Genomic DNA, 24,928 nt, shown 5'->3' with positions numbered 1-24,928 from the left:
GCAACAGGAGGTGTGTTACGCACACAAATATTGACCATGGGTATTTTGGGCATTTTTAGTAACTTTGTTATCTTCTTCCGCGTTTGTTTTTCTGTTTAGATGGTATGTAACCAATTAACAAAAATAGTAAGGTCATGCATGGAAAGATTACGTGCTGATCACATGCAAGGAATGGCAAATGAAGTTAGTTATAACTAACTTCACTTGCACTGCCTCTCTACTAGTATAAAGGATAAGTAGAGCCCAGGGAATATCATCGAACAGTTTTGTAACAAATTCCTTTTTCTAAATCTCTTGTCTAAACTCTGATCATCAATAGTATCTACTCCCACATCACCAAGAGGTGTTCTCCATTCTTTTTCATCTCTTCTGGTAGGGAGTTTTTGGTCCCTTTCTGTCTTCTGTATCAGTGGTATCAGAGCTGGTTCATCCCAGCTCAGTCAAAAAATCCAGTGGTAATGGCAGAAGGCACTAGGGGCCAAGAGAACAGGAAGTTCGAGGAAACCATCCGGATTTGCTGAAGGAACAGAGGGAGCAGTTCGAACGAGAACTGGAAGCAATCAAAAGTTTGGTTTTGGAAGTTTGTAACCAAAAGAACCCTGGGCAGCAAGAATCACCACGCAATTCTAAGGATGAATATCCAGGAAGCCGCGGAGGCAGCTATCAGACTCCGACCAGATTCTCTCGCATCGAGTTTCCCAAATTCGGAGGAGTGGACTTCAAGAGCTGGTTATATAAGTGTGACCAATTCTTTGAAATCGATGAAACTCCTTCAGAAACTAAGGTCAGAATAGTTGCGATGCATTTGGAGGATAAGGCTCTGCAGTGGCATCAAGTTTTCATGAAGGCTAGGATTTCCAGGGATCCACCTTCATGGGAAGAGTACGTGAGGGCCTTAGGCACCAGATTTGGGGATTGCCTTTATGATGATCCCATGGGAGATCTGAAAAGCTTGAAGCAGACCAGGACCGTGAAGGAATACCAGGATTCATTCGAAGAGCTGCTGAATCGAGTGGCTCTTCCTGAGCAATATGCGATGAGCTGTTTCATAAGGGGATTGAGGGAAGAAATTCAGTTGTCAGTGAGGATGTTCATGCCACGCGACCTATAACACGCAGTGGGCCTAGCTAAAATTGAGGAGGCCAAAATTCTGAATGCTTGGAAAAACAACAAGCACCCGGGACCCTCAAGGATGCCTACCCCTTACTCACCAAATGTTGGCTCCAGTAACAGCTTCGCCAGGCAAGGTAATCTGAACAGCACTCCTATATTACCCAAACCAGGGGAACAGGGGGGGAAATGTGGGGGAACAGAGGCGAAACTCCCGATTCTCGAGCACTGCTGAAATGGATGAAAAGAGAGCTAAGGGGCTATGCTACTGGTGCAATGAACGTTACAGTCCCGGTCATCAGTGCAAGAGGAGGCAGCTTTTCAGGATTGAATGCATTGAAGAGGAGACTGAGGGACAGGAACTAGAATGCTTGGAGGAGGATGAGCAAGAAGTGTTGACAGAAGGTAATCTAGCTCAAATTTCTACAAGTGCCATGTGTAGCTTACTGGTTCCTAATTTCAGGACTATGAGAATACATGGCCAAATCGAAAGAAAAACCTTCAGTATCCTTATAGATTGTGGCAGTTCCCACAACTTCCTACACCCCAACATGGTAAGGAAGTTTGGCCTGAGAACAGTGCAAGTTGCTCCTGTTAAAGTAGTAGTGGCAGATGGAAATTCTCTCACCACGACCACTCTATGCCCTGGGTTCCAGTGGAGAATGCAAGGCCAAGCATTCGAGGGAGATGTACTGGTCCTACCTGTAGGCGGTTGTGAAGTAGTACTTGGAATGCAGTGGTTATCGACTTTAGGGGATGTCAAGTGGAATTTCGCTGAGTTACGAATGGAGTTTGTTCAGAAGGGCAAGAAGGCGGTATTAAGGGGGACCAGGCAACAACCAGTTCAAGTAGTTTCAAAAAAGCAAATGCAGAAGCTCCTGAGCAAACCTGAGCAAATTGAAACAGCTCAACTGTGCTTGGTGACGGCAGAAAATGACTACAAGGAAGTAACAGCAGACTGTGCCTCCATGGAACGTGAAGTAAAGGTAACTCCCTACAAACACCAACTTGGGCTACTTTTAGCAAACTACAATGAGGTATTTGAAGAGCCTATGATATTACCCCCTGCTAGAATGCATGACCATAGGATCTATCTCAAGGAGGGTACACAACCAATAAATGTTAGACCCTATAGATACCCTGCATTTCAAAAAGGTGAAATTGAAAAGTTGGTGACTGAAATGTTGGATAATGGTGTTATTAGACCCAGTAATAGCCCTTTTTCCTCTCCCGTAGTCTTGGTAAAAAAGAAAGACGGTACTTGGCGAATGTGTGTGGACTATAGGGAGCTCAACAAGGCCACGGTAAAGGATAAATTCCCTATTCCACTGGTCGAAGAGCTCTTTGATGAACTGTTTGGAGCTGTTATTTTTACTAAGTTAGATCTAAGGTCGAGGTATCACCAGATTCGAATGCATTCGGATGATATTGCTAAAACTGCATTTCGGACTCATGATGGACACTATGAATTTTTAGTTATGCCATTTGGCCTAACCAACGCACCATCAACCTTCCAGAGTTTAATGAATGACATCTTCAGGCCTTTTCTAAGGAAGTTCTTGCTGGTTTTCTTTGACGACATCTTGATATACAGTAAGTCGGGGAATGAGCATATACAACACTTGACAACAGTGTTTGAGACTTTACTCAAACACCAACTCAAGGTCAAGAAGAACAAGTGCTCTTTTGCGGCTGACCAAATTGAATACTTGGGTCATGTGATTTCGGCAGAGGGAGTTAGCGCAGATCCTCAGAAACTTGTGAGCATTCAGCAGTGGCCTACACCTATTACTATTAAGGGGTTGAGGGGTTTTTTGGGTTTGACAGGCTATTATCGCAGGTTTATTAAAGGATATGGGATGACAGCAAGGCCCTTAACAGATCTGCTCAAGAAAAATGCCTTTGCATGGCATGATGGAGCCACCACAGCATTTGATCAATTGAAGGTTGCTATGACATCCCCTCCTATACTAACCTTACCAGTTTTTTCCCAGGAGTTTGTAGTAGAAACGGATGCTTCCAACTCGGGCATTGGAGCTGTTTTGCTACAGCAGGGGAGACCACTAGCATTCTTTAGCAAGGCCTTAGCACCTAAGCCCCAGGGCCTGTCAGTTTATGAAAAGGAAATGCTAGCCATTGTGAATGCAATACAGAAATGGAGACCATACCTGTTAGGAGGACATTTCATCATCAAAACTGATCATCAGAGCCTCAAATATCTGATGGAGCAAAAAATTTCAACACCAAGCCAACAGAAGTGGTTATCCAAATTGATGGGGTATGACTATGAGATGCAGTTCAAGAAGGGTAGTGAAAATGTCATAGCTGATGCTTTATCCAGGATATCTCATGCAACCGCCACCTCTTGGGCAATCCATGGTATTACTACTGATTTGCTATCTGAGATACAGCAATCATGGCAATCAGATCCTAAGGTACAGGAAACCATTTAGCTGCTGATCTCGGGTGACACTTCCAGGGCCAAGCATTATAGTTGGAACAACCAGGTGTTGAGGAGGAAGGGAAAACTGGTAGTAGGAGCTGACAAAATGCTCAAGGACAAAATAGTAAAATTTTGGCACACAAGTTCCTTTGGAGGACACTCTGGAGTTCTGGTGACATTTCATAAATTAAATGGGACATTTTATTGGAAACACATGCATGAGGATGTTTACAAATTCGTTTCTGCTTGTGACATCTGCCAAAGGCATAAGGCAGATTTGGCAGCTTATCCGGGTCTCTTACAGCCGTTGCCAATACCTACAAAAGTATGGACAGACATCTCGATGGATTTTATTGAAGGCCTCCCAAAATCTCAAGGAAAGCAAGTCATTATGGTGGTAGTAGATCGTTTGAGCAAATATGCACACTTCTGCGCCTTATCTCATCCCTACACCGCGATGGAGGTTGCTCAATCCTTCATGGATATTATTTTTAAGTTACATGGACTCCCTCAAACCATCGTCAGTGACAGGGATTCGATCTTTCTCAGCCAATTCTAGACAGAGCTGTTCAAGCTCTTGAAGGTCCAGCTACACTTTTCTAGTTCCTACCATTCTCAGTCAGATGGGTAAACTGAGGTGGTAAATAGGTGCTTGGAAGGGTATCTGCGATGCATGACAAGTGAACAGCCTCGCACATGGTATTCCTGGCTGCCCCTAGCCGAATTCTGGTACAACACGAACTACCACTCGGCTATAAAAATCACTCCCTTTCAAGTGGTTTATGGGCAGCTACCCCCTCTCCATGTTCCTTATCTTCCTGGTTCGTCTGTGGTAGAGGCCGTGGATAGAAGCTTGGCTGCAAGGGAAAAAGTACTGCACCTCCTTAAGCACAACCTTCAGAAGGCTCAACATCGCATGAAGCAAATTGCTGATGCCCGTAGGTCTGACTGAGAATTCACAGTTGGGGACATGGTTTATGTCAAATTACACCCATACAAACAACATTCCCTCAAATCATCCAGTTGTCAGAAGCTTGCTCCAAGGTATTTTGGGCCTTTTCCAGTCATAGAAAGAATAGGGAAAGTGGCCTACAAACTGTAACTCGCTGATCATGCACGCATCCATCCAACCTTCCATGTCTCATTATTGAAAAAGAAGATAGGAACTCAGACGGTCGCTCCCCATTTACCAGCAGCAATCAGCAATCAAGGTCAACTGCTGATCGAAGCAGTTGCTCTTCTGGATAGGCGCATTGCGAAGAAAGGGAATTAGGCAGCAACTCAGGTTTTGGTCCAATGGAGTAATTCATTTCCAGAGGATGCAACGTGGGAGTTCTTGCACGACTTAAAACAGAAGTTCCCCGCCTTTAGTCCTTGAGGACAAGGACTTTCTCAAGAGGGAGCATCTGTTACGCACACAAATATTGACCATGGATATTTTGGGCATTTTTAGTAACTTTGTTATCTTCTTCTGCATTTGTTTTTCTGTTTAGATGGTATGTAACCAATTAACAAAAATAGTAAGGTCATGCATGGAAAGATTACGTGCTGATCACATGCAAGGAATGGCAAATGAAGTTAGTTATAACTAACTTCACTTGCACTGCCTCTCTACTAGTATAAAGGATCAGTAGTGCCCAGGGAATATCATCGAACAGTTTTGTAACAAATTCCTTTTCCCAAATCTCTTGGCTAAAGTCTAATCATCAATAGTATCTACTCCCTCATCACCAAGAGGTGTTCTCCATTCTTTTTCATCTCTTCTGGTAGGGAGTTTTTGGTCCATTTCTGTCTTCTGTATCAAGGTGATGAAAGCAAGAGGTGGGCGCTTGACGGAGAATGCAAAGAAGGTAATTGGTCAGTCGAGAGAGCTAAGAATTAGGCAGCTACTGCCACCAGGTATTGTATCTAAAAAGTGGGAAAAAAACATGTGGCATTCTCAGCCTATGATAGCAAGAATGAAATGGAAAAATCAAAGCAAATTTCTTTCTGTTGACCAAAAGACCCTCAATTAATGGAGCAGAAAATCGAGAACCCCCTTTAAAGAATAAAGACCACGAAATCACATTGAAAACGGACAAAACTATTACCCCTCATAAAGTCAATATTTACGCTGAAACCGGACGAAAGTCACTGTTCAAAAGAGGCATTGACGCTTTATATATAGTTATGACTAGTTTTTTAAGCCTCGCGCTATGCGTGAGGTTGCCCCTAACCTGTGTTAATCTAATTTAATTGATGGTAGGTTGTTTGGTGTCAAACATTTGCGTTGTCAAAATGTGGTGAACTGTGGCAGGTTTTTATGTGCAGTGGCAAGATTGGTTTTGTTTGTGCATGCATGGGTGTCATGTATTTTTATTGAAGTTGACACTTGGCAGTTTGGTTCATAGTTGTGTGACAACTATTATGTTATGTGATTTTTTGTGAATCAATGTGGAGGTTTTGCTCTATAAGAATGTGGAATGTCTTGTTAAAAGGTGTGTGGTGCGTGGTTGTTCATTTTCTTCTCAAGTATTTTGATGATAGGTTTTTCTAGTAGCTGGTAGGAATATAACAGTGTTGTAGTGGTATATTTATAAAAGGGTTATTTTGATATAGGAGTTTTGGAGTAGTGGATTGTAAGTTTGTAAATTATTTTTGCATTATTATGGAGATGAATCGTGTGTCTATTAGTCAATTAAACGATAGTATCTATGCATGGAGGAAAAGTGTGTCTATTATAACAGTTCTATTATAACATTTTGTTCAGATTGCAAATGGACACTTTTATAGTTAATCGTCTGTCTATTATTCTTTAGAGCCCAAGGAAAAGTAGGTTTCCATATCACACCAACATTGACCTAACCACGTGTGAATGCATACGTTAACAAATATTACTCCACTTTACGTTTATAAGTTTTTCATCTTTAACTTCACATTTCTAAAGTGTTTAACATATGAATTGAAAAATGTATAATATTCACTATAACATAAAAAAGCATGTGCAAGTAAATAATTGGTTCATACTGGCACAAAATGTCTCTCTTTGCGAGAGGAAATTTCTCTCTATTCTAGAGAGTGGAAATCCCTCTTGGTGGGTGTTCATACTTTTCACACTTCCCGCAACAGAATTCAAATGCTGAACCATCAGCTTTTAGTGCCTTGAGTAATAATTCTTCCATTAATGGAAACTTAACGTTTCCTGCATTCCATTAATGGAAACTTAACGATTTCTGTCTTCCATTAATGGCAACTTACCGATTTTGTTTTCTGTTGGAATAAACTTGGGTCGTTCTTTTGCTGGCAGCCAGATCTATCGGTCCTCTTTAGATCCTTTTGAATAATGAGCAATTGTTGCTGAGTTCCTTTCTGTTTTAAGTCTGTTTCGTAGTATTAGGTCAGTAATTTTGTTTTCCTTGTTGTTGGCTTCTTGTTTCAGGACTGTTTGGTACTAGATTTGTTGGCGGCATTGAAGGACGCTGAGTAGCTCCTGGTCTGATTTGTTTTGGAAGCTTCCTGTGATTAGCAGCGAGGTGGACTGTGGATAGGCCAATAGAGAATATTGAGGAGGTTTTGCGCAGATTCAGATTGTCGAAGAAGGAAAGGGTGGGAGTCCAGTTAGAGGAGGATGAGGTGGCTACAGGAGTATTAGAATGCAAGCAAAGTCTGATAGGCAAGGTTTGGGGAGAAAAACGAGCTAATGTAAATGGTATTAGGAGTTTTACGCACAGCATGTGGTCTCAGGTGAGGCACTTAAAAATAGTGGAGGTTGGGTGTAATTTGTTCCAATTCATGTTTGATAAGGAGCAGGATTTGGAGATGGTGTTGGATAGGAGGCCATGGATCTATGATGGTCAGCCTTTAATTTTGCTTCGCTGGGAACCTGGAGTGGACGAAAATGAGGAGAGGCTGCGTAGAACTTTAATTTGGGTACAGATCTGGAATATATTATTGCATTGGGTAACAAAGGAAGCTGGTAGGAAGATGGGGAATATATTTCAGCAGGTGAAGGAGGTTATTATTCCTCAGAGTGGGGGCAAGGATGGGAAACAGTTGAAGGTGTTAGATGAAATAGACCTTTCCATTCCCCTACCTAGAGGCATTATGGTTAGCTGAATGGTGTTAAGAGGTGGATTGAATTTAAATATGAGAAATGTCCAGATTTTTGCTTTGGCTGTGGTCTGATTGGTCATGGTGAAAGGAACTGCAGTAAAAGAGGCTTGAACACTGATAGGTCTTCACAGTATGGGAATTGGTTGAGAGCTAGTTACCCTAGGAGTCCTAATAGGAAAAGCAAGTCTGGATATGGACGTGAGGATAGGGGGGAAGCGGGGAGTCAAAGTTATGCTACTGGGGAACTGAGGAGGGAGGGGGAAAAACTCCTTTTAACATACACAGATGATTTTCATAAAAGGGAGGATCTTAAACATATTGTTCAGGAGGAGTTGGAAGGGGACGTTGGAGCTTTGAGGGGAGAGGGAGAGGGGATGAAGAGAGAACCTGCTGGGGTTGGGGAAGGGAGAGGAAGAGTAAACAGGAAGAGGGAGGCATAGAGCAGAAAGATGCAGGAAAAGGGGCAAGGATTATTGAGGAGAGGGGAAACGAGGGGAGGCAAGGGGTACAAGCTACACAACTGGAGAAGGAAAGCTCAGAGGTAAGAATGGGGGATTTAGTTGATCTGATGTGGATTGATGGAGTTAGGGGAAAGGGTAGGGAGGATAGAGTTGGGATTAAGGGGACAGGAGGTAAGAAAGGAGTTGTGAGAGCTGAGGGAGAGGAGGAAGGAGGGAACGGGGGAAAGCAGAGGGGGAGACCTAAAGGTAGTCTTTCTGCAAACAAGAGTTGGAGAAGGTTGGTGATGGAGGTGAGTAGGAGGAAACCATTGGTAGAGGCAAATAGTGGGGTCACGGCTGGGGAGAAAGGGAAGAGGAAGATAGAGGAGATGGGAAGGGAGGGGGAGGAGGAGCAGGCAGGAAAGGAAAACTGGAAGAGAGCCAGATCTGAGGATGGCAATTGTGATTGGATGGAAGTAGCTGAGGGATTGGAGTCCTCCCTTAATGGGACTCTAACATCTAAATGAAGACTGTGGTATGGAACTATCGAGGTGTGGAGAGCCCCTTGACAGTTCTCCAGTTGAGGGAGGTCGTGAGACTCCACTCTCCTTCTTTAGTGTTCTTATCAGAAACCAAAAAGAAAAAAAAGTTATCTAAACAGTGTGATGCAATGGATTAGATTTGATAAGGTGTTTGTTGTTGATCTAGTGGGTAGGGCAGGGGGTTGGCAGTGATTTGGAAACAGGAATTAAAGGTGAAAAAGGTGTTGTTTACCAGTTTCACCATTGAATTACTAATTGGTGACACATAATTTGGCTTTGATTGGTGGTGTATCTGTGCTTATGCTAGCTCAGATGCAGGGATTAGGAAAGAGCAATGGAATGTAATTAGTAGAAGAAAGGTGCTGTGGGGGGGGAGTATTGGGCAATTATGGGAGATCTAAATGATATTATTTCCAATGGTGAGAAGTGGGGGGGTAATGTGCGAGCAGAAGTAAGATTTCAAGACTTCAACTCTTTCATCAATGACAATGACTTGCTGGATATTGGCTTTGATGGACCTCCTTGGACATGGTATAATAATTGGGGGAATGAGGGAGAGGTGAAGGAGAGGCTTGATAGGATCTTGGGAACGAAAGAATGGACTCGGAAGATAGATAAGGTAAAGTGTTTGCATGTGGAAACTGAGGCATCAGATCACTGTAAGTTAGTTCTAGATACAAATCCAGGAGGTAAGGTGTGGAAGAAAAGGTTTATGTTTGATAGGAGGTGGTTACTGAATAAAGATATAAAGGAGGTAATTGAGAAAGCTTGGGGAGAACATCAACAAGGATCCAAGCTATATAAAGTCTAGTGTAAAATAAAAAAAAGTGAGGGTGGATCTGCTGAGTTAGAGTAAAAGAAGTTTCTGTAATGCAAAGAAGCTGATTGAGCAAGTTAAAAAGGAAATAGAGGAGGTTAAGTTGAATAGGCCAGGTGATTATAGGATTAAACTTTTGGGGTTAAAGAGGAAGTTGGCTGCTGCCTATAAAAAGGAAGAGTTATTTTGGAGTCAGAAGGCAAGGTTGAAATGGTTAAAGGAAGGGGACAAGAACACTGGTTATTTTCATGCTACTGTGGCTAGAAGGAGGAAGGTAAATAGGATCAGTGTTTTGAAGAGAAGGGATAGGGTCTGGTGTGGAAGTGAGGAGGAAACCAGTAAAGAGATTTTAGACTACTTTGAGCGAATTTTCACTTCAGATTATCCTGAGGAATTTACAGAAGTAATACAAGGAGTCCCACAGTCTATCTTTGCTGAGATGAACAGGAAGCTAACCAGGGAAGTCCCAGAACAGGAGATCTATCAGGCAGTATTCTCAATGCATGCAAACAAATCTCTTGAACCAGACGGTATGACTCCTTGTTTTTTCCAGAAGTTTTGGCATATTGTTAAAACTGATGTTGTGCAAGTAGTTCAGAGTTTCTTTCATTTTGGTTTTCTTTTGAAATTTGTCAATGGGACCTTGATCAGTTTGATTCCTAAGCTTGATTCTCCTATTTCAGTCACAGACTTTAGACCTATAAGCTTGTGTAATGTCATTTATAAAATCATTGCTAAGGTTCTGACTACCAGATTTAAATGTGTCATGAACCATTGCATTAGTATTTCTCAGTCTGCCTTTGTGCCAGGCAGATAGATTCTTGACAATGTGTTGATTGCTCATGAAAGTGTTCATTTTTTAAAAAACAAAAGGACTTGAGGGGATGGGTATATGGCTGTCAAGCTAGATATGTCCAAGGCTTATGATAGAGTGGAATGGATGTTTTTAGAGAAGCTTATGGAGAAAATTGGTTTTTGTCCTAAGTGGATTCAATGGATAATGGAATGTGTAACTAGTGTGACTTATTCTGTGAACATTAATAGGGAAAAAACTGGGTTTATTAGGCCAATTAGAGGTTTGAGACAGGGGGATATTTTGTCTCCTTACCTTTTTCTGATTTGTGCTGAAGGGTTTTCGTCTCTGATTAAGCAAGCTAATAGTCAAGGTTCCTTGACAGGCATGAGAATTGCTTGAGGGGCACCTAGATTATCTCACTTATTTTTTGCAGACGATTCCTTGATCTTCTGTAAAGCAAGTGAGGGAGAGGCAGGCCAGCTAAGGAGGATTCTGGAGGTGTACAGGAAGGCTTCAGGTCAGTTGATCAACATGGAGAAGTCCTCACTGTTCTTCAGTAGGACTGTGGGTCGAAGACAGAAGATGGAGGTGATGAATGTGCTCCAGGAAATGCAGCAGGTCTCTCAAAGCAAATATCTGGAATTGCCTCTAGTTATTGGTAGATCAAAGAGACAAGTCTTTGATTTTATAAGGCAAAAAACAATAGCTAGATTGAAAGGATGGAAGGAGAAATTGCTAAGTTTAGCTGGGAAAGAGGTGCTTCTGAAATCTGTTATTATGGCCTTGCCCACCTATGTTATCTCCTCATGTCTTCTCCCAAAAATATTGTGCAAGGAGATTTGCTCAGAAATGACAAAGTATTGGTGGGTCAGAAGGAGAAGGAGCATAAGGTGCATTGGCTAAGTTAGGGGAAGATGACTGAGGTGAAGGCAGAAGGGGGGTTGGGATTTAGGGAGCTTCATGAGTTCAATCTGGCCTTGCTTGCGAAGCAGTTGTGGCGGATTCTGATGAATCCCAACTTACTGGTAAGTAGAGTTCTGAAGGCCAGGTACTTTAGGGGAACATCTATTTGGAGAACAGGAAGTTATGGTACAGATTCCTATTGTTGGAAGAGTTTGCTGCAGGCTAGGGGTATACTGGAGGAGGGAATAAGGAAACAGGTGGGAGATGGCAAATTTATAAATATATGGGAGGATAGATGGATTCCAGGGTCTGGTGATGGCAAAGTAAAGACTAGAAGGGCAGGGGATGTTGAGTTGCAGGAAGTAAATGAGCTTATCAAGGAGAGAGTGTGGGACAAGGAACTGATAACCCAGGTGTTTGATAGGGATGAGGGCAGGCAGATTTTGAGTATTCCACTTAGTGAGGTGCCTAGGAAGGATAGGTTATTTTGGGCTTTTTCTAACACTGGCATGTACACTGTAAAATCTGGGTACAGGCTGGCAAAGGAAAAGAAAAGGATGGATGGAGACGTGTGGATTGAGGCAGGAACCAGCTATGGGAGGACAGGTGCAAATCAGCACTGGAACTTCCTCTGGGGGCTGAATGTGAAGCATAAATTAAAGCATTTCATCTGGAAATGCTTGCATGCATCCTACCAGTAAATGCAGTGATAAGGGAACGATGTTTAAAGGGAGATCATATGTGCAAAGGATGTGGGGAAGGGCCAGAAACCATTGAACATATGTTGTTTTTCTGTAGCAATGCAAAGCTAATATGGAAAGCTGCACCTCTAAGCTGGGAGGGCCTGAAGGATTACAGGAACAGGTTTTGGCACTGGTGGGAAGTGCTTAAAGAAGCTGTGAGCAAGGAGAAGGGTAATGAACGTATATGCCTGACAATTAATCTGCTTTGGCAAATTTGGAAGTTCAGAAATGATAAGCAGTTTAATGGTTGTGGGAGAGATCTAGTGGTTGCAGTTAATAAGGCAGTAGTAGAGTGCAAGAGTATCAGGAGGCTCAAGAGACTGAGGGAGAAGTTAGGAACAGTGGTACGAAAGAGGACAGGGAGGTGCATGGCTGGGAAAGGCCACAGGAGGGTTGGATAAAATTGAATTCAGTTGCTGCCTTGCATAGTAAGGGAGATAGAATAGGTTCGGGAGTGGTGGCGAGGGATTGGCAAGGGTTGGTGTTAGGTGCGTGGGCTGCACCATCTTCAAGCTATTCGAACCCAAAGCAAGAGGAAGCAATGGCTCTCAGACTGGCTACGAAGTTGGCAAAGCAAAATGGGTGGAAAAAGGTGGTGTTTGAGGTAGATTGTTTACAGGTTGTGGAAGAGCTTAACAGGGAAGGTAATGATAGGATTGGGTCAGCGGTGCTTGAGGATATTAGGAGTATTCGAGATTTTTTTGATGAATGTTGTTTTACTTTCATTAGGAGAGTAAACAACTCTATTAGTCATACGCTAGCCAAATTGGCAGTTATTTTAGAAAATTTAGCTGAATGGAAGAAGGCCTTCCCAGCGTGGCTGTATGAACTTGTGCAGATGGATTGTGAGGGCAGTTGCCCAGCCTTTTTGTAATTCGTTTCCATATACTAATAGAATGTTGTCGTTTTGGAAAAAAATAATAATTGGTTCATTCTCTGTCATTTCTAAAGTAATAAGGGCCATTAAAATTCCTATTTCTAAAGTAGTATAAGAAACACTTACCTTTAAAAAGGAAAAATCATTTTTAATTGTTCTCTTGAGCAAAAAATTATTATAAAAATGTTGAAGGGTATGGATAAAGACAACTAATTTTTGGTAACAGCAGAGTGATAATTGGCATCTTTGGAAGGGGCAAATTGAAATTAAGATTTATCTCTATAAATATGGAGTATATGCATAGGCAATCCCAACTTCGAATTTTCTATGCCTAACTTCACCTCTCTTTCCATAACCAGAGACAGCAATCCAAAATGATGCGGTACGCCACCGCTGCCTTGCTCCTCCTTGCACTTTCGATCATCGCCGTTGCTGAGGCTCGTGATAACTTCCTAAAGTAACCGTCGGAAATTGCGGACTTTTTCCATCCCAAGGAGAGGAGCGACGCCGGTGGCGACTCAGTGGGGACTAGATGGGCTGTTCTTATTGCCGGATCCAACGGTTACTGGAATTACCGCCACCTGGTGATCAAATCTGTACTTTTGACGAATTGTTTTATTTTGCTGAAATTTTCTCCATTGAGTTTATTTCTCGTAAGATTGTTTTTTTTTTGTTGAAGTATCCTCCTGATGATCGAGCTGCAGAGCAACGTTTTTTTTCCCCTTAACAAAAAAAAAACAAGAACGGATTTTTTTAAAGGATTATTTGGATTAAGAATTTGGGTTCCAGATAAATTGGAAGGCTTCATAGCTTCACGATTTTTGCTACAGCTGAGAATGGTTAAGGATAATTAAATCCTTGTGACATTGTCAGCTGAGACAATGATAAAGTTTTCGTGTTTCATCTGATTAGGGACTGAATTACGTGGTACATAATATTAACTTGATTACTGTTAAAGGCTTTTAAGGAGTGGAGCTGCTTTTCTTAAGTGTGGGAAATTTTTTTCTTGTTGGTTGCTCAGCTCAGTCTTGATGTCCTGTATCTAAGCCTTTTTGAGTTATGTTCCATAGAAGGGGGAAAAATGATTTTGAGCTATATAACCGAGGTTTTCAGCACAAGGTAATACTGGCAGTGTAGGATATAGTATCCACGTTTTAGAATCTAAGACAAGGAAAGCTCCAGTTTTGGCTGTTGAAGAGTAATTATAGTTTGGATATCTGAAAAAGTAAAGGCTTCTGTTAAACTTTCTGTCTAAATCTTTACCATTGTTAGCTCGTTTTTTGGGCCAACAGACAATATTGGGGCAGCATACCTGTTTTCTACAATGTTAAGAATCTCTAATTGCTTATGCGTGCTACATGTTTGTTTTTTGCCGGAAGAACTAATTGATTTGAGATGCTGTGATTTTGTCTTGTTGTGTTAGTGAGTCTGGAAGAGGAAATTCGCATTTCTACTCTAAACATGCATGCCTAAGGCGGCTAGGTTTCTCTTTCAAACATGGGATTCCACTCTTGGAGACTCGAGGCTTTTGTGATTTTTACTGCGATGGAATTGTTTAATTACTTCTTTCAGCTAATAAATTAGACTTTTTTGTTCTGGATCTGTGAAGAACTTTGTTACTATAGTTGTTATGGTTGGCAATTTGTTGAAAAAGGAAGGTTGTGAATGTCTGTTTAGAAGGACTCTTGCATACCATGACATTGAAATATGTACAATTGTGTTTATTGATTCTATGGTCTTTAATGTTGTCTATCTGTTCATGAAGTGCAATGTTGGTGTTCATAAGTACAACTCTTGCTTAATAATTCCTGCTGTAATGTTGTCTTGACCACATCTTTGTAGAGGATATGAGTTATTTTCTTGTTTTACTTAGTTAGCATTTTAACGATTTGATGGTTTTTTGATCTAGGCTAATGTTTGTCATGCCTATCAAATCCTGAAGAGGGGAGGTCTTAAGGATGAAAATATTGTTGTCTTCATGTATGATGATATTGCTTACAATGAAGAGAACCCTAGGCCTGGGGTTATCATTAACAGCCCTCATGGTGATGATGTCTATCAAGGAGTCCCAAAGGTTTCTTCTTCTTCTTCTTCTTCCTGAAGAATGAATTTCTTGTAGAATTCTAATATTTTCTATTGAGACTTGATGCACCCATGTGTGGCAGGACTATACTGGAGATGATGTTCATGCCAAAAACTTTTTAGCTGCTATCCTTGGAAACAAAACTGCAATTACTGGTGGTACTGGCAAGGTTGTGGACAGTGGTCCAAATGATCATATATTTATTTACTATACAGATCATGGTGGTCCTGGGGTTCTTGGTAATTAACTTTAACATCTCTTCTTATTAGCAGTTAACTCATCCCTTAAATCATTTTGTTATGATGTTCTTTTCCACTGTCTAAATTCCCAAAAATGGGTCACATTCATGTTTTGCTAATCAGAAAGCTGCATCTGCCACTTATGCTTTCCTTACTAGAGATTGGTCCTTAAGCACCATTCTATGATGGTACTTGACCTATTATAGGAAGGGGAAAAAGAAAAAAGAAAAAGAAACCCTGGCAGATAGGAAGCCTCTCCATTTCAAAATAAGAGACATACCTATGATTTTTGGTTGTAGCTTGGAAATTGTATTCCTTTAATAATTCGTTTCTTTTGCATAAACCTTTTCTCTTCTATCCCAAATTTTGTGTACCTGGGGAAATTTGTGGGATGGTCAAAAACTAATTTTTATATTTCATGTTCTATACAGTTCTAATTTATAATTTTAGGCTTTAAAATGATAGATTTGCAATACTTTTCCTTTGTGTTGGATGGTCTACTTGTTTGTTTTCTTTATTATTTTGGAATTTGAATCCTAAGTATGGTCAAAGCATAGGTCCACCATCTGAAAGAAAAATACTGAAATCTACATTGTCTACATAAAGTAGAAGTTTAAATTCCAAAAAAATTTTGGTTGATTATATTTTTATCACTTAATGCTATGTTGTTGATCAATAACTTGGACTGTAGGATTTTTCTTTTACTGATAACATTGTTGTCATTTAAAATCATGCCATCGATCAATAACTTGGACTTTAGGATATTTACTTTTATTTTGGCATGCAATCAGGGATGCCGTCAGGTCCTTATCTCTATGCAGACGATCTGAATGAAGTCTTGAAAAAGAAGCATGCTTCTGGCACACACAAAAGTCTGGTATATATTCTTTCCTTTTTACATTTCCTTGTAAATTATGCTCAAAGAGGGTGCATAGATGGTTACTGAAGTCTAAAATGTGTTGGATACTGTTATCAATATCTAGGTTTTCTACCTAGAAGCTTGCGAGTCAGGAAGTATATTTGAGGGACTTCTTCCTGAAGATCTAAATATATATGCTACCACAGCGTCAAATGCTGAGGAAAGTAGCTGGGGGACCTACTGCCCTGGAGAGTATCCTAGCCCCCCCAGAATATGAGACCTGCTTGGGTGACTTGTATAGTGTTGCTTGGATGGAAGACAGGAATGTTTTACTGGTATTGAAATATCCTAGCCACTTGTGCATATTATTAACTGTCATGTCAGATATTAATCTGGAGATATACTTGTTTTAAATGCTAATCTTTTAAGGTTTCATGTTGGTGTGATCATGATACTGTCTTTTACATATCACCAGTATGCTGAAGAAAAGTGCCAATGAACTGCAATATATGGACTTGAATACAATATATATGAACTTGAATACAATATATGGACTTCAATTGGAGGTGTAACATTTGAATATAGTTATTGGGTATTTTTTTAGTCTCTAACAATCAAAGTGGTCTACATGATTTCTGTTTTCTTCATTTGTTTTTGGTGCTCATCATAATAGTTTTCCCTTCTACAGCGAGATACACAATTTGCGGACCGAAACTCTGAAGCAGCAATATCACCTGGTAAGGGCTTGTTCCTCATTTTAAATTACATTGAAAGGAACATTTTATGTTTCATTACTCAAAACAATTAGCAAGTACCATCTTGTGATTTCAAAATGCTTGAAATTGGCAGGTTAAAAAGAGAACCTCAAGCAGTAATTCAGCTTATGGCTCCCATGTTATGCAATACGGTGACCTAAAGCTGAGTTTGGAGGATCTTTTCCTCTACATGGGTACCAACCCTGCAAATGATAATTACACTTTTGTGGATGAAAATTCCCTATGGCCATCTTCAAAAGCTGTTAATCAACGTGATGCTGATCTGTTTCATTTCTGGGACAAGGTATTACAGCTTCCTTGTAGTGCATTGAGTTGTTCTGATGCTTGTCTTATGATGTCCCAAGTTTTAGTTTACGAGTTATAACAGTGATGTGGAGCAGGACAAGGGTAAATCTGCCCCTCAGCCCATGGTAGATTGAAAAGAAGTTAAGACATTTGGCTTCACTGCTATGCAGGAACGAAAAGTGTTTCTTGGAGATTTATTTGCTCCCTAGTTATATAGAACTAAGTGCTGATTAGTATAAAGATTGTTGGTTAGAACAGGTATTAATTAAGAATGTGCTCATGTTGTATTCTTGCAGGGTAAACAAGAGAACTAGCCGAAACTATACTAGTAATTTTTTGTTTTATGAGAACAGAGCAGAAATCCTCGACTGGGTGACTTAGAATGATCCCCTTTCCTAATGAGGGGGAGATAATAGTGCAAAAGCTTAAATTCCTTCCCAAGATGTGGCTGACTTTGCTGTTACTTCTTTCATGCTTGTAGTTCCGCAAGGCTCCTGAAGGCTCTGCGAGGAAAGTTGAAGCTCAGAAGCAGGTTGTTGAAGCTATGTCACACAAAATGCATATTGACAATAGCGTGAAACTAATTGGAAAGCTCTTGTTTGGAATTGAGAAAGGTTCTGAGATACTGAACACTGTCCAGCCAGTGGGCCATCCTCTTGTTGATGACTGGGACTGCCTAAAATCTTTGGTAAACTTTTATGTCCATTTTCTGAAATCCCCAAGCAACATACTGAATGACACCAATTACAGTTATTGACATATTTTTGTAGGGATCGTTGTTTTAGGTTTTTTCTTTTCTGTACTTTCTTTAGCTAAGGGAATTTTATTGCTAAGTGTTTGCATTCCAGTTTTTGGCAAGGTTTCGCAACATATTTCACCCTGTAAGAACCTTATCTTAAACATTCAAGCGCTCTTGTTATCTTTGCAGGTCAGAACATTTGAGACACATTGTGGTTCACTGTCCCAATATGGAATGAAACACATGCGATCCATTGCGAATATCTGTAACGCTGGGATTAAAAAAGATCAGATGGCTGAGGCCGCAGCCCAAGCCTGTGTCAGCCTTCCATCCAATTCATGGAGCTCTCTCCACCGGGGATTCAGTGCCTGATGAATGATTGTTTCAGAAATTGATAACAAAATTACCTAGTGTGTGACAGCATATTTTTGCTTGCACATAATGATCAATTATGATTGTAAAATAGCTACTTGCTTTTCATTGGATTTGCTTCCTTGTAAATAATCCTCAGAAGCATATCATATCTTATCTCTACCGAAAAGCCTAGGTGCTCTATTTAGATAATGACAATTGTCATATGGTTGTATTTTTCTAGTCTTGCTGCATCATTGCGTTTGTGTTGGTTAGTTAGTTTATACTGCAGCAAAATGCTTATGTGACAGCATGAGAGGGGAATATGGGTAACCAATGTGCTCTGTCTCATGGAAAGCATAAATGCATCTGGAATTGAAAGCACAAATATATATATATATATATATATATATTTGTGCTTTCAATTATATATATATATATATGTTTGTAATCATCTGTACAACTTTTTCCCTTGGGTTTGGCTTTGCTCCTATATCTATCTTGTTCTGCGTAATGATGTCCCTTTTTTTAAAACAAAAAGGAATGTGAAAATGTTCAATAATTCATTCATAAAGCTTATTAATGTTTGTGACAAAAAAAAAATTAATAAAACGATATCTTACACTATTTGTGACAAAAGTTTATATATTGGCTTGAAACTTACCAATAAATATTTTATATATTTTTGTGACAAAATTGCCCCTACTCTTTACTCTCCATCGTCCCTTGACAAATTTTGCACATCACCATCATTGCTCAAAATTATCCCCCACACAAAACTCTGGAATCATCACCTTCCTCAAGTAGCACCCAAAAGAAAAAGATTTTCCATCTCATCTCTTCATCCGAATAAAATACTCCAGAGACTTAAAAAAAAAAAAACAAAGAGAGAGACAGATAATATTTGCCAACTCTTAGATTTTTTCTTTTTTTTTGGGGGTCAAATTTCGATGCATGAGAATTTGTGATGATATCCTTCTTTCTTGTCTTTACTTTTGGTTTGAATGGTCGTAAAGGAGAATATGTTGTAGCATTGTGATTGTGGGGAGATAGAAAACATATTGATGACAAGGGATTGTGGGTTGCGTTTTCTTTTCAATGGATAAAAGGACACACAATTGGAGCTTAGGTTCAAACTTAGAGCACAAGCAACAAATAACAATGGCTAAAATAACAAAGAATTAACGGTTTTTTCATGCGCTTTGAGATCCATGTCCATCATTTCATACAGTAATGAGACAGACAGCATAATGAGAGGCTTCTTTATCAGCACTCTGTTGTCCGCGAATTACAGAATAGAGGGCATCTATTAACGCAACATCTCCATTGGCTAACAATAAATAAATAAATAAATAAAATCAATCTTATATGAATTGATAATATATATATATATTATCACGACTGGACGTGTAAAATTAAAATTTTAAATATAAATTCAGATAATCAGTTATTATCCATTCAATGAAGATAGTGCATAATACATTATTGTTAGTGTGTATAAGATTAATCAAAAAAAAATTAAAGCAACATCTCATTTAGTATATTACTTTAAGGAATGACAAGTTTTGCTTTTATGCTTTGAATGTTTAATTTTGTTTACCTGATAAACATACTAAAAATAGTTAGGCCACATATGACTGGATTCTCTAGATAGGCTGACGAAAAAAATGTGTGTCAAGGATAAGAGAAAAAACAACCTCCACCCTCCAACGCTATATGCTATATACTTATATATATATATATATATATATATATATATATATATATATATATATATATATATATATATATATATATATATATATATATGAAGTATTTTTGTCCATTGACTAATAGAATTTCTTCCAAGCATGTTTTACAAACACAAAAATCTGAAACTTTTTTTTGTTTTTGTTTTTAGGGATAATTGCAGAAATCTCCCCTGACTTTTATAGTAATAGCATTGACCTCCCCTATCAATTTTGAAATAGCACTTACCTCCCCTATCAAAAGTTGGAGGCAATTTAATAGGGAAAAGCGGGTCAATTTACTAAAGTACCCCTGCCATGATTTAATTTTACCAAATGAATGTGATGAGTACTTTCATCAAACCCAACAAAACATTTGTTAATAAAAATTACACTAAATTAACTATTTCTGCATAGTTTAACTAATTAACTAAATAATTAATAATCTAATTAATTAATAACTAATTATCTAATTAACTATTAACTAATTATCTAATTGTTAATAGTTATTAACTAATCAAACTATTTCTGCATAATTAAACTAATTAACTATTAACTAATTAACTAATTATCTAATTAATTAATTAACTAATTAACTATTTTCTATTTATCTAATTAACTAATCACTATTTATCTAATTAACTAATTATCTAATTAACTAATTAACTAAACCTGTTGTCTGTCCGAAACTAATAAACTATTTGCATGTTAAACTAATTAACTAATTAGTTGCTTAACTAATTAACTACCTAATTATCTAATTAATTAATTAACTAATTTTTGTTTATCTAATTAACTAATTAACTAAAGTTGTTGTCTATCCGAAACTAACAAACTATTTGCATGTTAAACTAATTAACTAATTAACTGCTTAACTAATTAACTAAAGCTGTTGTCTATCCTAAATTAACAAACTATTTGCATGTTAAACTAATTAACTAATTAACTGCTTAACTAATTAACTAACTAATTATCCAATTAATTAATTAACTAATTTTTGTTTATCTAATTAACTAATTATCTAATTATCTAATTAACTAATTAACTAAAGTTGTTGTCTATCCGAAACTAACAAACTATTTGCATGTTAAACTAATTAACTAATTAACTGCTTAACTAATTAACTAATTAACTAAAGCTGTTGTCTGTTCGAAACTAACAACTATTTGCATGTTAAACTAATTAACTAATTAACTACTTAACTAATTAACTAACTAATTATTTAATTAATTAATTAACTAATTAACTAATTTCTGTTTATCTAATTAACTAATTATCTAATTAACTAATTAACTAAAGCTGTTGTCTATCCGAAACTAACAAACTATTTGCATGTTAAACTAATTAACTAATTAACTGCTTAACTAATTAACTAATTATCTAATTAATTAATTAATTAACTAATTATCTAATTAATTAATTAATTAACTAATTAACTAATTTCTATTTATCTAATTAACTAATTAACTAAAGTTATTGTCTGTCCGAAACTAACAAACTATTTGCATGTTAAACTAATTAACTAATTAACTGCTTAACTAATTAACTAATTAATTAGCCAATTAATTAATAAACTATTTGCATGTTAAACTATATACAGTACGCATTACCTATTTAAAGTATCGGCTCTTCATAGGTATTTTACTTTCAAACATTTAATTTAAGATAAAAATATCAATGTTTGTAAGTAAAATTCAAAAAGTGTTACAAAAAATATCAATATTCTTATTTTCAAACATTTAATTTATGGCCCTATGCCCCTCCCTTTTTGTAAGAATATTACTGTAACACTTTTTGAATTTTACTTACAAACATTGATGTTTTTATCATAAATTAAATGTTTGAAAATAAAATACCCATAAAGAGCCGACACTTTAAATAGGTAATGCGTACTGCATATAGTTTAACATGCAAATAGTCTGTTAATTAGTTAGTTAGTTAATTAGTTGATTAGTTAAGCAATTAATTAGTTAATTAGTTTAACATGCAAATAGTTTGTTAGTTTCGGATAGACAACAATTTTAGTTAATTAGTTAATTAGATAAATAGAAATTAGTTAATTAGTTAATTAATTAATTAGATGATTAGTTAATTAGTTAATTAGATAATTAGTTAATTAGTTAATAATTAATCAGATAATTAGTTAATAGTTAATTAGTTTAACTATTAACTAATTAGATAATTAGTTAAGCAATTGTCAAGCAAATAATAATTGTCAAGCAAGAAGAGGGCAAAATTGGAAGAAATTTCTTATCTTACTTCTACAAAAGCTGTCAGGGAGGTTTCTGCAACGAATTGTTATTGTTCAGGGGAGGTGAATGCAATTTCAAAACCTAGAGGGGAGGTCAATTCAAATGTCAAAAATCTCAGGGGAGGTTTCTGCAATTATCCCTTGTTTTTAACATATCTTTTTCCGCCTAATATCGGTGCATCGACACAATAAGCCCAAACACCACACGTAAGAAATTCATGAGTAGATTCAAGAACATATGGTGAGGCGAATTAGAATCAGTACATAAAAAGTAAAATTAAAGTAGCATCAGACATTTTGAAATTTTAGAAGTTTCTAACGCGACTAAAAAATGTTTTTTGACATGCTTGTTCTGAACGTAGAAGTAACATTATAACATATATATATATATATATATATATATATATATATATATATATATAGAGAGAGAGAGAGAGAGAGAGAGAGAGAGAGAGAGAGAGAGAGAAATGGTTTTGGTAGCTCTCTAAAATTGCAGACAAATAAGTCATTAACATTTCAAGGGAAACGAACTAAAGTCAATACATTTATTTGTCAATTGATTGAAATTGTAAATATACGATATACGCATAGATCATAGAATAAATGGAGTAATGTACAATCAACCTTTTTGAAATGATTCACTAGTTAGAGAAGTGCAAAATTGTTGTTTTAGAGTATGTAAAAATCCAACCAAAGTTATGATAAAATGACTTTTTGTTTATATCATTAGATTTTCTTTTGATGTAGTTGAATATTGTGAACAATCTGCAGTTTTTTTTTTTTTTAAATTTAATGTCCTCATCCCATATAATTGATGCTTATAATATCATAAAGGTCCTAATTTTGCATAGATAATTAAAAACTTTAATGTCCTCATCTCACATAGTTTATGTTTATAATTCATAAAGGTCCTATATTAGCATAATAATTGTTTTTTTTCCCTAGATTGATATTTTGGAAAATATACATTTATGTAGGAGTTGATAAATTTTATATCCCTCTTCAAATAATTTTTCATTCTATATGATCAAATCATATAATTTTATGTAATTACACTCAAATTACATTGCCCGATGACAGAACAATAAATTGTCAGTGAAACCTTGCTCTCTCGCTAAAAAACCAACTATAGCGTAAATGTGGGAAGAAAAAAAATGAAAAATAGACATATGAAATAGTTTTGTTAGATTTGGTTTGAAAATGAATTATGATTTTTTGGGGGTACTACATAATTCTTTTACAAAATTGGTAAAACCAAAAATTCATTTAGCAAAATATTGAGGTTGGTCTGGATTGGGTCAAATAAATTGTGCAGAGTAATTGAGTGATGCAATTGAAATATCGAGGTAAAATAGGCTTAAAATTTGAGGGGGTAGAGTGAAAATGTTAAATGTGTGCAGATTCCATCCGACGAATTAACGACGAATACGGTGGAATTAACAAAGATGATGACGTATGGAACGAGGAGACATTTGGGCCGTCAAAAAAAAAAGAGGGAGGGTATAAAGCCAGGGGTTTGAAGGAAAGGGAGAGAGACTATGTCATTCTGTTTTGTAGTTTTCATCTGAACTAGGAGGTATAAACCGCGCTCCGCGCGGTAGAAATAAAAGCTTATATGCCCAGTTCATGATTAATAGTTGGGAATATGAATATCAAATGAGAAAAATGCCTATTCATTTACAGCTCAAGATTAATAGCTGGAAATAATATATGAACAACATGCCTATATATTTATGACCATATTTATTTTGCATGTATTTGACAACCAGCCCTTCTGCCCTTTTTTTTTTTTTAAATGTCCTTCTATATTGGTCTTTACAATAAAGGTGTTGGAGTGATACAAATTTTAGCATGACTGTGAAGTTGCTAGAAGTTGGAGAATACCAAATTTTTGGAGTGATTGGATGAATGATTACTGATTTCTTTATGCTTTTTGGACAATAAATTTTATCGGATGTCTTTTGGAAGACATGTAACATGCAGCCTTTGCTCCTTAGCTAATTTTAAGGTCATTTCTATTTTTTCTTAGAGAAAATTATTCTTTTGATTGTTAGGGTAGCTAGTTGAACCTTGTCTTAAATTGTTTAATTGGTGAAATTGGCTTTATTAAATTGATTAGCAAATAAAGAAAGAAAACAAAAACATAGTGGGGAAGCTCACGGGCCTCGAAGCAATCCTAGGCCATGTCTATATTTTTAGACTGCGCATTCTTAAGCATTGTCTGAATAAAAGTTTCAAATTCTATCCATATCCTTGACGTTTTTTCCTTGGAGATCAATGAATTAGTGCTTATCAACAAACCATTGAATTCACAATTTGGCATACGCAAATTCAAACGTGGATCGCACCACTTAATGCAATATTAAGCAAGAACATGTTGGCACCTCCTACCAAAAAAAAAAAACATTTTTCCTGGGACGAGGGAAAAACATTCAAAGATATCAGTTGAAAAAAGGAATAAGGTTCACCTTCCATCAGAGTGCCTAAAAAAAATGTCACCTTTCAAAAGATCAATATAACATTCTAGCTTGCCATGACTTAGCAAACAATCCGTGATTTAAAGCCCAGAAGGGAAAAGTACCAAGAAAAAAATGATAGCATAGTGACCACTAACACAATAGCCTAACACAAATTAACTAAGGAACCCTGAATATACAAAGAAACAGATCTCACAATTATCAGGGATTCACTCTGAGTCTAATACCAATAATAACTGGATTGGACTCAATAGACCCCATAGCATCTACATTGGTCCATCCCACTTCAGTCTCAAAAATCACGGAACAATGTCAGAAGCACAGGCTTCTTACTATAGCAACAAACATAAACAACAAGGAGTCAGCAATCTCAAAAAA

General features: G+C 37.5%; 1 protein-coding gene and 1 pseudogene across 1 annotated transcript; both read left to right on the top strand.

Annotated features, from left to right (window-relative positions):
- Positions 1-11,154: 11,154 nt before the first annotated feature.
- On the top strand, positions 11,155-12,760 carry LOC113737594 (uncharacterized). The gene is made up of 3 exons (XM_027264799.2): positions 11,155-11,840; positions 11,942-12,230; positions 12,320-12,760. The coding sequence occupies exons 1-3, from the start codon at positions 11,155-11,157 to the stop codon at positions 12,758-12,760; spliced, it is 1,416 nt and encodes a 471-aa protein (XP_027120600.2).
- Positions 12,761-13,075: 315 nt separating this feature from the next.
- LOC113736777 (vacuolar-processing enzyme-like) lies at positions 13,076-18,338 on the top strand (annotated as a pseudogene).
- Positions 18,339-24,928: the final 6,590 nt, after the last annotated feature.

This window comes from Coffea arabica, chromosome 3e, assembly GCF_036785885.1.
Source record: "Coffea arabica cultivar ET-39 chromosome 3e, Coffea Arabica ET-39 HiFi, whole genome shotgun sequence".
Taxonomy (NCBI): Eukaryota; Viridiplantae; Streptophyta; class Magnoliopsida; order Gentianales; family Rubiaceae; genus Coffea; species Coffea arabica.
Note: the sequence above shows the minus strand (reverse complement) of the source record. Positions and strands in the feature narration are given on the sequence as shown.

What these genes read in the sequence shown, in the direction of transcription:
- LOC113737594 (XM_027264799.2), top strand. Translation starts at nt 11,155, where the DNA reads ATGACTGAGGTGAAGGCAGAAGGGGGGTTGGGATTTAGGGAGCTTCAT. An exon ending in TGCTTGCATGCATCCTACCA is followed by an intron (nt 11,841 to 11,941) that starts GTAAATGCAGTG and finishes GTTTTTCTGTAG; the next exon opens with CAATGCAAAGCTAATATGGA. An exon ending in GGGAGAAGTTAGGAACAGTG is followed by an intron (nt 12,231 to 12,319) that starts GTACGAAAGAGG and finishes TTGCATAGTAAG; the next exon opens with GGAGATAGAATAGGTTCGGG.